This window comes from Eulemur rufifrons, chromosome 29, assembly GCF_041146395.1.
Source record: "Eulemur rufifrons isolate Redbay chromosome 29, OSU_ERuf_1, whole genome shotgun sequence".
Lineage (NCBI taxonomy): Eukaryota > Metazoa > Chordata > Mammalia > Primates > Lemuridae > Eulemur > Eulemur rufifrons.
In genome coordinates, this window is record NC_091011.1 from 10,298,746 (window position 1) to 10,311,729 (window position 12,984).

The 12,984-nt window shown below is 52.5% G+C and overlaps 1 protein-coding gene across 2 annotated transcripts; it reads right to left on the minus strand.

Annotated features, from left to right (window-relative positions):
* Nucleotides 1–1,491: 1,491 nt before the first annotated feature.
* Nucleotides 1,492–6,663, minus strand: IGFBP1 (insulin like growth factor binding protein 1). Of its 2 annotated transcripts, none has more exons than XM_069461260.1 (4): nucleotides 6,150–6,663; nucleotides 4,490–4,674; nucleotides 3,109–3,234; nucleotides 1,492–2,203 (listed from the first exon to the last, which is right to left on the minus strand). In XM_069461260.1, the coding sequence occupies exons 1-4, from the start codon at nucleotides 6,493–6,495 to the stop codon at nucleotides 2,072–2,074; spliced, it is 789 nt and encodes a 262-aa protein (XP_069317361.1). In that variant the 5' UTR covers nucleotides 6,496–6,663; the 3' UTR covers nucleotides 1,492–2,071. The 2 variants fall into 2 exon arrangements, with proteins under 2 accessions (XP_069317361.1, XP_069317360.1); XM_069461259.1 differs by having other exon boundaries at nucleotides 6,135–6,663.
* Between the last annotated feature and the right edge of the window lie 6,321 nt (nucleotides 6,664–12,984).

The following is a 12,984-nucleotide window of genomic DNA, read 5'->3' on the forward strand; positions in this document are numbered from 1 at the left end:
AAACCTGAAACATCTCTGTAGTTCGCTAGTCAGAGTAGGGGCTTATGGAGGTCAGGCAATCAGTGGAGTATTAGCTCATGTCCATCTCACAGTGGGCCCAGTATCCCCAGACCCATCCTGGGTTCCTTTCCCCAGGTCCAGCATGCGTGATTGGAGTAGACATGCTGAGCCACTGGCGCAATCCCCACATTGGTTCCCTGACCTCTGGAGTGAAGATTACTGTGCTGGGAAAGGGCAAGTGGAAGCCACTAGAACTGCCTCTACCTAGGAAAATAGTAAATCACAAGCAATATTGCATTCCCAGAGGGATTGCCGAGATTAGTGCCACCATAAAGGGCTTGAAAGGTGGTGATTCCCACCACATCCCCCCTCGACTCTGCCATTTGTCTGGTACAGAAGACAGCTGGATCCTAGGGAATGACAGTAGATTGATCATAAGCTTAACCAGGTGGTGACTCCAGTTGCAGCTCCTGTACCAGATGTGGTTTCCTTGCTTGAGCAAATTCACACATCTCCTGGTACCTGGTCTGCAGCTATGGATCTGTCCTTGTCCCAGATCAATCTGGCTGCTGCACTTGAAATGACGACTCTGAACATTGAGTTCACAGATCAGTCCTGGAGGCCTGGCAGATGGCAGCCTGGCAGCTCTGCGGGTGGGGGGTTAAGGGGGTGACTCAAGATGGGGATCCTAAGCCTCCAGGGAAAAGCCAGACTGGCGGGGGAGACCACCACCCAGCTACGCTGGGGTTCGTGCTATGAGAGGGGCAGCCACAAACACCGGGTCTCCTGGGAGGCTGCAGGGAGGTGGGTGGTGAGCAGAGTCTCAGGCTTTCCCCAGGGCAGAGCAGGGGGCATCGGGGAGACCATGGGGCTGGAGGCAGCTAAGAGGCCCAGGCAGGATCCCTGGGGGTGGATGAGGTGTGTGGGCAGGGGAGAGTCATGGGGTGGAGAGAAGGAGCAGTCAGAGGGTGGACGAGTGTCAGGAGGGCCAGGGACGGGCAAGCCACATGGGTCGCAGTTTTAAGGAAGAAGAACTCCGAGGAGCAGAGAACACAGCTGTGATCAGGGCTCAGTCCTGGAAAGAGAAGTGACAGAGGACGCTGGGAGCCCTACAGAGGATGAGGCTGAGAGGAACGGAGGGTGAGAGAGGAAAGGTTAGGCTGCAAAACCAAGGAAGCGTTTTCTGTCTTGCATTTAGAAGGGAAGAAACCCTGGGCCTACTTAGGAGCTGAAAGGAAGGGGCAAACCAAGCTGGGAGGAAGAGGCAGAGGACCCTGGGGAGGAAGGGACTAAGTGAGAGGTGGGATGGGGACGCCCAGCCTGGCCTCGGCAAAGGAGGAGGTCCGGATGCCGCTGGGAAGTGGGAACCCTGGGGCAGTCTGGGAAAGGGCTCTGCGGACCTAAAACACCATTGGGTACCGCAGAAGCACAAAGCTGCGTGAGGAGGGTGAGGGTGAAGGACAGAGGGATTTCAGAAACCGAGAGGAGGTATTTCAATAAATGTCCACAGCAGGAACAATATTTCCATGTGGAATATTTATTCCAAATACGTTTACATCACGGACACGTGGTTAGCAATACATCCAGCGCACGCTGTCACACGCAGCGGCATCACCACAGGCAGCTTCCGTTACATAAGCAACACTTTCACTTTCCCTGCAAATTTACACCAAATGTGGATCGTGGAATATACGAGTTAACTGTTCTCCTTTAAACTGCTTGAAAACTCACTGCCTAATATTTGATTTTGCATTTTCTAAGCAGTATTTTTCCAAGCTCTTTAAAAACAGAAGCATGAGCTTTGGAAAAGCTGGAAGACGCATATATACACACAATGTGATAAGAAGTATTTCATGATATACAAATTAACAGTACAAGTTACTGTGTAGAAAAAAAATAAACTTACAGTGAATAAATAAACTAACAACTTTATATATCAAGTAATATGTGGAGTATAAAAAGTAGTTTCTATATATACATATACATATATAAAAACGTGTGTATGTTCTAGAGTATAAATTACACAATATACTTAAATATTTCCTGTGAAGGAACATCACTGCATCTGCTTTCAGTTTTGTAAATTAAAATACTGGTAGCAGTTGGGGTCCCCTCTGACCTCCAGGGACCCTGGGATCTTCTTCCCGCTCCAAGGGTAGACGCACCAGCAGAGTCCTGCCTCTCCGTCCATGGACGTCTCGCACTGCAAAGATAGGACCACGGTCAAGAGCAGCAGGTGAGGAGCTGATGGGGAAAGCGGAGCTATGGCTGGCTTGTCCCAGTGCAGCCGAGGGCTGCAAAGTCAAGCCAAGGGGACAGGCCGTGCCAGCAGCTACCCATGGTGCAGGCAAATCCAACACCCTCCTGGTTCTCATTGTAAAACGGAGACAGCGGCCAAGTGGCACACGTGATAATGACTTCACCTACATACTAAATGGTACAGTGTGTGCACAGCTGTCTGCTTCATGCCCCTGATGGCCGAGGAGCCCAGGCCCAGAGAGAACATGTCCCATGTGTGACCCACTATTCCTTGTCTGTTATAAAGCACGGCCTAATGCTCAGTTTCCCCCAGTGAAATCCACAGAACTTATACTTCACTGAGTCCTAAAGTGCTCCTCAAAATCAAGTCTTGGTTTGTTTGATCTCATCTATTATTTGGCAAGCCACAAAAATGCTATTGTGTTTTATTACAGAGCTCTTTTTTCTTTATGGGGGGCAAAAAGTAAGAGATGTCCAAACAGATACTTGCTTTCTTAAGTTTGTTCCCTTCCCCTCTTGTTAATACGTGAGGAAACAAAGATCCTAAGTGTTGGGAGGCCCCTGAATGTCCTCCCCCTCTGTGGCTTGCTGAGTGACGGAGCTGACACTTAGCCTCAGGGTTCCTGCTCCACTGTGGTTTTCCTGCTCTGGCTGTGAAATATTGCCTTGTTCACTAGGCTATCTTGGGCTACCTGTTCCTGGTTCCCAGAGGGTGGATCTTGCTTAATATGACTAGTTTTGATGTATATTTGGGACTGGACATTCTTTGCCATGAAAGACCACAGCTTTGCAGGGATGGAGGGCAGAGTCACTATCCCCATGAGGATGCACGCTGGCGAGGCCACCTACCTGTCTGCTGTGATAAAATCCATTCTTGTTGCAGTTTGGCAGATAAAATTTGTAGATTTCTTCTGCTTTCTGTTGTGCCTTGGCTAACCTCTCCAGCACTTTGTAGAGTTCTCTCTTGCAGGGCTCCTAAGAGAATGATTGGACATTAAAACAAATGACAAGAGAAAGGGAATTATCAGCCTAGATTACCATGGATTGAAGGCGTGTTTTCTGGGCTGAGGACAGGAGGAAGAGTGGCCCCAGAACCTGGCCATGGGTCCAGGAATCATGTATTATGTGATGTGCCTTCTCGGGGCCTCATTTTCCCACCTGTGGTTAGTCTCTGTCTTGAGTTGCTAAGATAAAGGATGGGAACAGCATTCTCTCCCTCACTTAACATTCTCCACACACCTCCACAGAGACATCCCCTCGCAAGAGCCTGGCTGACACAGCAAACTCTTCCCAACTCCTCCTGCCACCTGCCAAATATTTTTGAAAGCAGCCTTCAGGTTGAAAGGAGAGTGGGCAAAGCTCTCTGAATGGAGAATTTAGCAGAAGAGCTTTCTAGATTTTGAACAACTTTCCTTTACAATCTGTAAGGTTATTTTACATAAAGCAAATCGAGTGAGGATCAAGGCATTCGTCTGGATAATTTGAAATAAGAATTAACTTCACTCCATTTGTCATCATTTCCAGATGAAATTTTGAAGTGTGAAGAAAATAGTTTCATCCTCCGCTTTTCTGGGTGTGCGTATTTTTTTCTTTTTTTCCCTCAAATGAACACAAATCATTCCAACTTTGATTCTCTGTCGCCATCAAGTGGTAGAATTAAAAACAGACGTGAATTAAGATACGATGGGGAGTTCATGTTCATTGGGTTCAGAGCTTCCGTTTGGGAAGAGGAAAAAGTCCCAGAGATGGATATTGGTGATGGTTTCAGAATACTGTGACTGTATTTTATGCCACATAAACCTATGCTTTAAAATGGTTAAACCAGTAAATTTTATGTTATGTATATTTTACCACAGTTTTTAAAAGGAGGCAAATGATACAGCAGGCGGTGGAGGGAGTAGCTGGGACCTTGTGCTAAGCTCCGGAATAACATAACTCAGCGCTCTGGCACCCTTATTTTACAGATGAGCTAGAGACAGGAGGTGACCTGTCTAAAGGCACACAGCAGGACTTGCATTGTCTTTGCATCCAGTGGGCTTGTCTCCTGAAAGTCCTTGTGTCAACAGCTTGACAAAGCTAAGCTGAGAAATGACTATTAGGTTTTAGGAAAAAAGGTGTTTTTTCCTAGGGTGTAAGGACCAAGAAGGAGTGGACCAGGCCCACGTGTCATAGCCAATTCGAGTTAGAGCCTCCAACAGCAGAGTTCCCACTGCCCACTCTGGGGCCTCACCTTCCATTTCTGGATGTCGGCAACGTCGCGAGCCCTCATGCTCTCATAGGTACTAATGGCGTTCCAGAGGATGGGCCGGTCCTCGCTGGAAGGGGCCATCAGATGGAAATTCTCCAGGAGCTGCTCTTCTGTCATCTCTGTGCTCTCAGGGGACACATTCTCTGGGGCTGCAGGGCTCTTTGCCTCTGGAAAGGAAATGCCACAGACCCATGAGCCCTCCCAAAGCAACGCACTTGGACCCCATGCGGTCACTTCCTTCCCTCCAAACCAAGCTGGGACGTAAGGATGGCCACGATCATCAGCCCAATTTCTGTTGACTTTCTGTTTAAAGGACCTTCTCATGGTTTCTGGGAAGAGTGATGACCCAACAGCAATATCAATTGTGTTCTGGACAATAGTGATTTTCAGGGTCGGGCAAGGGTGCTGTGTGTCTTCGCTTCTAAAGTAGCAAGAGAGGGGTGTAAGGTAGACATTCCCCGAGGCTGGAAAAACCCTAAAGTAGCCAAGGATTAAGGTTCAGTGCCTAACCCCCACCAGTGGGGCACCTTGGAACTTCGGCTTCTCCATCTTTAAAGTGGGAATTTTCCTAATACCCCGTGAACAAGTGGCAGGGTTCATCCAGAAGAGGGGTCTAGAGTGCAGCTTTCCTGACCCAAGGCAGCAGCCTCTCCTCTGCTGGGGGCCCTGCCTTCCTACATACTAAGTGACTTCCCTGCAATCCCCTCCCCGCCAAGAGCAGGAGGGGGTCCCCACACATCTTGCAGGTAGAGTGCAAAGGTGCATGGACAGACTCGTACAGAAGTGGCTCCAAGGGACCCCCTGGGGAAATCCGTCTCCTCTGAGGGTCAGTGAGACAGCTCCATCCCATTTACTCTGAGGGGCAGAGAACGCGCAGGAAAACCGTTCCCTCCTTGGAAGGGTCACTCGCTCCCACACAGATTCCTGTCAGGCTGTGGAAGCCCTGAGTCCTCTAAGAATCACAAAGGACGTGCAACTAGCCCAGATGAGGAGACAGGGGGCTGGAGTAGAGAAAGAGGCATTTCCTCCGCTTCCCACTACAAACAAATGGCAGCTTAAATTCAGGAAAGAACCTGATTGTCAAGTTCTTAGGGGCAACATACACATCAAACATTGTTTTTCTATGGCAATGAATGGAAGTGAAGCTTTTAGCCTAAACTTTCACATTATGTTCTGTAAACATCTGGGAAGCACATACCGTATCCACAGGATGTATATTACAAAGGACGTTCCAGACACCTGCTGGGGAGGCCAGCGGGAGAGATTCCCATCTTAGGCCTTCCTGGATACTCCAGCCATTGGGGCAGGGAGGAGGGCAGGGCCTGCAGGGTGGCACCCCCACAGCTGGGGCAGCCCCACCACATCTCTGCACTCTTACTGTCGGGATCCCTAGAGATCGCTGGGCTATGGGCCATGGGAGCTCTCTCCCCAACTCTCCGCTAATCCGCATGTGCCCTTGGGCCTCTCCCTTCCTCTCCTAGGGTACCTCCTGCCAAGACCATGCAATGACATCAGCTCCTTTCCCCACTGCAGGCTCTGCTTGCAAGCTTGGACAAGCCCCCGCAGGGCCTCAGACCCATTCATCTGTCCCAGGGCGGGGCAACATGGGGGTGGGGGACAGTAGTACCTGTGGTCTCGGTGCTGGGCGCGGAGGCATCGGGCTCTGGCACGCAAGCGCCCTGGCCGCGGGTGAGGGCGTGCAGGGGACGCGATTCCCCAGGCAGCGCACGGCAGCTGAGTCCCCGGGCGCAGCGCGCAGTGGCCACGCCGCACGCAGCGCCCAGCTGCAGGGCGCACGTCGGGCAGCAGCCGCAGCCAGCCGGCCGGGCAACCTCAGGGCATGAGGCAGGCACTGGCGGGCAGAGCGCGAGCTTCTCGGCGGAGCAGGGCGCGCAGCGCCACGGCTGGGGAGCGCCAGCCGCCACGCCAACCTGGACGGCCAGCAGGAGCAGAAGCCGCCAGGCGCCCGCAGCAGGAACCACGAGCATCTCCGTGAGAGGCTGGGAGGCAGGACCTGATGCTCTCCGGGCAGGTGGCGGCAGACAGTGGCTGATACTTTCTGGGCAAGTAGCGGTGGCCGATGCTCCCTGGGCCGGTGGCGGTAGCGCAGTGGCTGATGCTTGCTGGGTAGGTGGCAGTGGCTGATGTTCTCTGGGCACAGCGCGCCCCTTATGAAGGGCGCGGGCCGCGCCACTTGGACCAGGAGGTTAATGATTGGCAGCTCGGCGTGCTGGGAGCTTGGTGTTCAAAATAAGTTTGTTTTGCTCCTACGCCCAAGGCCGTGCGCAAAAGGTAGGTGGAAGGAAGGTAAACGATTCAGCTTTGACTGTTTGTTTTGTTGTTACGGGGGTTCGGGCTCAGAGCTAAAGTCCAGTTCTAACAAGTGCACAACCTGGTGGGGAATGGCCTTTGTTTTGGTTCAAGGGGCATCACGGGCCTGGCCAGCCAGTGCTTTTCAACATACCCAGGAAACCCCTGAGAGGTCAACTGGGCAACACCTGCCCAGCCACCAGCTCTCAAATGGGGAAACCAAGGCCCAGGGTGAGGGAGGGTGGGACCAGGTTGGAATCCAGATCTCTGCAACCTCTGGTGGGTTCTGGGTGACAAAGTTCAGAACTGCTTCTCCTTCTGCAGGAAGAAGGCCCCCAACCCACAAGGAAATCCACAGTTCATCCCAGTGCTCTGCCAAGCTCCCCAGTCTAGCTCCAGCTCCAACAGAAGGATCTCCAAGGAGGAGAAGGGCTCAGAGCCTTAAGTAATAGAGCCAAGGCTGCAGCAGTAGAGCCAGGACCCCAAGGTGCTGCTGACTTTCTGGCTTAGGCCAGGTATTTATCAGCAGTCAAATACAAAGATTTTCTCTTTAGTCAAAATTCCTATTTTTTGGATATTCTCTTGGTCATAGGAAGAAAGTCAGTATGAATGAAAGAAAATAAAAAATGGGCCCATCTCTAGGAGCTGCAGGCTCTCCTCGGCACCCCCTGCAGCTGTGATCAGGGACCGTGCCACGTGCCAGGCCTGTCCCTTGGCCTCTCCTGTGTCCCTCATTTCCTCGCCGGCCTGCTGCCATCTTTGCCTCCTGCTCCAGGTACAGGTTCAGAGCTCCCCCCACGTCCCAGCCTGAGCCTCCTGTTTGCCCCGCAGGTCCTGTAGGAGCAGTGTTTCTCAGACCCGGGGACTTGGAGACGGCGTGTCCAGCCCCTCGCTTTACAGAGGAGGATACTGAGGCTGGAGAAGGAAGGACATTGCCAGGTCGAAGTCGCAGAGGCTGTGATGGCACATCCTGGACAGGAGCTCACACTCCTGACGCCTGTCACCTAGTCCTGCTCACCAGAAGTGAGCCCTGAGCAAATGCCTTTCTCTGTAATTTGGCTAAAACGCTTTGAACAACACAGGCGTTGCAGAAACTCCACCTGAGTCTATTCCTACATTCACGGAAATGGTCACTGGTGCTCCCTCCAGGGTAGCTGTAAGGGCAGGTGAAAACAGTGACAGCCCTAGGATTCTGAAGCTGGGACAGGGGAGTCTGTGCTAACAACGCCCCCCTCGGCTATTTGTCTTACAGATAATAGATGGATGTGAGAGATCATTTTACACTTGTGTGAAAAGATACATGTGCCAATCTCTATTCTGAAGCCATATTGCAAGCACCCGAAATGTCCATTGCTAGGTGCCAGGCACATAAATCCTGGGCCATCCTTTCACTGGAAAACAGGCTGCTGTTAACAACTCTGATTTTCTGGTAGGAAAATATTTCCAAGATGAATAAAGTTGTTCAAATTAAATAAAATCTTCAAGTACAAATAAGAAGATAAAGGATATGCTATTGTTAGTATACAATAGAAGTAATATGAATATATATATATAACTGCTTCTAAATTTACTGAATGTCTTGAGAATACATAGGAAACTGATAGCAATGTCTGCTTGTGGGTACTGGTGAAATTATGCAACTGAGGGACAGCTGGTTTAACCCTCTGGATCAGTAGCATGCACTGACAATATGTGTTACACTATCTAAAGAATAACCAAATTATAATTAATTTACTACTTCCTTTTCTTGCCACTGTCCTGGTTCTGTGGCCTTGGAGAAGTGACTTGGATTTGCCAGGCTGGCTTTGGTCAACCCGTAACGTCTCTAAATAGTAATGGCTCCAGCATCTCCTCTGCGACCATCACAGTCAGGTCCATGAAAGTAATCGTAGTTGGAAGTTACGATTGTGTTTGTCATTATTTTTTACAAAGTTTAGTGTCCGATTAAGGAACCGACCAATGATTCTGAATTTTTTAACATTATTCTTGGCGTAGGTCCCTAAACAATTTCATTTCCATAAGAAGAATGTGTGTTCTGAATTTCCTCTCTGACTTCCTTGATTCGCAGTGTGTCCACACTAGAAATGTTTTCTTAACAAAACACACGAAAGAGGCAGTCCTTCGGTAAACACTTGGGGCCCACCTGCTATGTGCCAGGCAGTGTGCCTGGCCCTGGACAGTTCACCCAGTTGTGCACTTGCCCAGCACCCATGCCGCCTTCCCTCCCCGAAGTCTCACTTGCTCTGCACGTAGTGGAAATTCTTTCCCTCAGGGATCGATTTCCCAAATGTTTCCACTGCTTGCCTCATAGCAACAGCAAACGAAACAGCCTCCAAACCGAGACAGAACTCTCCTATTCCTGACCTTCTGTCAACACAAATGGAGCCAGGCCCCTTCCTCCAGCCCCGTCTGTCCTGTGTGGGGGTGGGCGGCCCTGCCCCGTCAGGTCAGAGTCACAGCCCAAGTGGCTGCTTGTACACGTGGCCATTTCTGGGTGCATCCAGGAATCCCCAGGCCCCACTGCCCCTGCCCCGAGTCACAGCCTGGCCTGGTTTCTGTGCTCCCAGTGGCCCGACTCCCAGGGCTGGCTGGGACTAGGGGGAGGCGGTGGGGGGAGCATCCCCCAGGGCCAGGAAGTGCAGACTGAGCCCTCAGAGAGGCTCCTGGACTCTGCATTTCAGCGCCTGAGCTCACCTAGCCTTAATCCTGGCCCTGTGACTCCTGACTCCTACTCATCTTCCAGCTTTAATGTCCCCCTTCCCCAATGAGTTAAAAAAAAGAAAGCAGCTCCCCTTCCACACCCCCAAGATGTCGATCTTGCTGTTGGTGGTGCCTGGACTTCTGTCGCCCTGTTATCCTCATCTATCAAGTCCATGGCCTCTTCCGTCCATCCCAGAAGCTCTTTCTCCCAGGACTCTATTCCGCGATATGTGCCACCCTCGTTCGGCTGCCCCTAGGAATGAATTGCTCTTCCTTCCAGCTTCCCCTCATGGTGCATCTGTCTTCCTGTCCACACTCTCCCTCACCCAACGGTGACCACTTGGAGCAGAGGGGAGCTACGCTGACCCCCCTCCGCCCCCGATCTTGCAGGAGGATGGTCTGGCAAGGGCTCACCCTCGGGATAAGTGCAGTGGGATGACAGCGTCTCTCTAGCCATGTACGGGCACTTCTGAGAGAATGTGCTGGCCAGGGCAGATCTTGGAGGGTAAGTGGGACTCCCCTAAGCTGCAAGGGATGGGGACGCAGTGTGAGTGAACAGAGAGAGCAGCGGGGGGTGGGCAGAGAGCCAGGAAGAGTGTGGTGTGCCAGGGAACAGCCAGCAGCTCTTCCTGCTGGGGGCTGGAATAGCCGGCCGGGAGCGGCAGGGAGCAGCTACAAAGTGGCCTGGGCGTTCTGGGAAGGGGTCTGGACCCTTGGTAAGGCAGCAGGCTGCCACCATGGGGCGTGAGCAGGCTGAGAAAGCAGACATCCTCACACCACGGAGGGAGCAGGCCTGGGGACCCCTCATTCCCACATCCCTTCCTAGCGCCGCCCAGACTCCCAGACAGAAACTGCCAATCAGCCATGGAGGAGAAGGAGCCCCACCCTCAAAGGTGGAGGGGGAACAATAGGCAAATACGTTAACAACTCACTGCTGCCTGTGATAAACGCAGGAAGGAAAGAAAAGGGCTCCGGAAGGGGATGTGGAGGGATGCTTCAGATGGGCTGGCCCCCGTGGTGCAGAGCACCACATGGCTGCAGCGGGGACAGGTGAGGGAGCCCAGGGGGCTTAGGGGAGGCCCACGCATTGGCCCGAGGGCCCACAGACTCGCTGGGGTTAACTGCACGATCCTGTGTTTCCATGTGGTCTTTGGGACGTCATCAGCATCTCTAAGGGGCCTTTGACCACCACAGATTGAGGGCCATTCTGGGGCGAGGCTGTATCTTACTGTGTTGTTCCTCCCTCCCTTCAACCCTGTCTCCACCCCTTGGGACCACAGGAGATGTCCTCTCCTCTGCCCGATCCCAGGTAGACTCCGGTGGCCCTGTGCATTCCCAGAGCGTGGTAACATACTAGTTATAGTCATGCTGAAGAGCCAAGCTACTTGCGAGTCTGCCTGTGCGTGTGTGTGTGTGTGTGTGTGTGTATGTGTGTGTGTGTGTGTGCGTGTGGTGTCCCACCAGGCTGCATGCACAGGGGACCAGCACACACGGCCCCATCTGATGAGCGACTGTGAATCCCAGAGCCAGGGCACCTGGACCCAGGGCAGGAGAGCAGGAGTGGGCGGGAGGGTGGCCAGGGTCTCGTAACATTTACCGCACTGTAGGCACCTGGTGCCGAACCAGGCACACCTGTAGGTCTCAGCCTCACCTGGGGGCGAAGCCCTCACTGTACCTGAGTCAAAGCCTGTACCCTTCCTTCCAGACCACACAGGCATTTGGTGTAGGGTAGGGCCAAAAATGTGTGTTTAGGGGCCATGGAGGGTGTATTTGGGGGGGGCAGGGTTGAACAGTGGTTTTGGGGGTACATATGAGAAGCTTTCAGTGCCAGATATGGAACTTGTATTAAGTCAACTGGGCAAAAAGAGCATTAAGCGAGGGACCAGGAGACATTCACCAGCTACCCCATTGTAAATTCTCTGTGCTGCACAGGAGAGGAAACCACTGTCAGGGGCTCCGAAAAGGGGAGGGCACACAGCGTGGCGATCCCACTGTGTAACTCCAGGGGGCGCCTGTGAACAGGGCGCACCCAGCCTCTGCCAATAATTTGGTGGCACTTTATAACCCAGCTGCCTTTTAGTGTGGGCACTGCAGTGAAAAATGTTGGCTGTTGCACTGGAAGAACTCAACTCTGAGAGTTTGTTTTAGCCCGTGACAGGGAGGTCATGGAAGCTGGGACACAGCAGGAGCACGGTGGCTCTGAAGCAAGACTCCCTGTGTTCGCACCTTGGATTTCCACTATGATGCATAATCCTTCTGGGCCTTGGTTTCCTCACCTGTAAGATGGGGTGATGGAGTGCCTGGCACAAGAAAGCACTCGAACAAACAGGAGCTGTTGTCATCCTGAGCCACACCATGGGCTTGTTCTGCTGCCAGGGGCAGCTGGGGGCCCCGGGATGATGCAACCCCACGAAACCTTCCGTCACCCACTGTTTCCAATTCTGCCTTCATGCAGGTGCTACCTGCCCACCAGCAGCCAGAAAATTGGGCAATCCATGCTCTGAAAAATAATGCAAGAGTCAAGGGCAAAGTCGGAGTTTCAAAGGGAAGAAACGCTGCAACCCAGGGAGGCCCCAGAAGGGAAGTTGTTTTTAACCTGGGGGGAAAAACAAAAAGATGTTCTGCCTCTGTTCCATGATCAACACAGGGATGATGTAAATCCATGCAAAGGCCCGGCCTGCTGCCCTTATGTCCTGAGCAGATGAAGGGCGCCGCTCAGCAAACTGAAGACAAGGCTGGAAAAAATAGCTCCCACCTACACTTCCCGATAATCAAAGTGGAAAAGTCACCCAGCTCTTGTCACGTCAACAGAGCCCAGATTCTAAACACAGGGGGAGCACAATTGTGCCCGGGCCAGAGCCCAAGGGGCCCTGTTAGAAGACCAGGGTTTTAATCTCAGTATTGGCCTTTAAAGCCAGGCCACCTCGATGCATTCACCTTCAGGGGTGCATTGGGGGTTGGATTAAAGGAGGTAGGTAGTAAGTGTCAGACACAGGCGAGGTGCTCAAACATATTCCATTGTCGTTTCTCTGAGGGCTGCTTGGGCCATGGACCCCTCCCAACTGCTCACGTCTGTGTACAGTGTGGTGGTGTAGACACCTGTGTACAGGTGGTGTAGACAGTGTCAAGTCAGCTGGGAACTGGGTAGAAATGCCAGTCCTCAGGCTGTGCCCCAGCCCCAGACTCTGGCATCTAGGGGTGCACCTGGCACCCTGTAATTTAACAAGCCTCCCTGGGGAGTCTGATGCAGGCTCAAACTGAGGCCAGGAGCTCACGAAGCCTGCCTGGGCCCACACTTGTCCCAGAGCACCCCCATAAGATGTGAGGAATGCAGCGTTCAGGGGTCGGGGGTAACAGGTACATTTGAAGGTAGAAATGAAGAGGCAGAGCGAGTGTTGCTGCAGCCCGGTGGCGAGGGGGCCTGGGTGGCGGAGGAGCCACCCGGAGACCGGAGCTCCCTGCTGCTC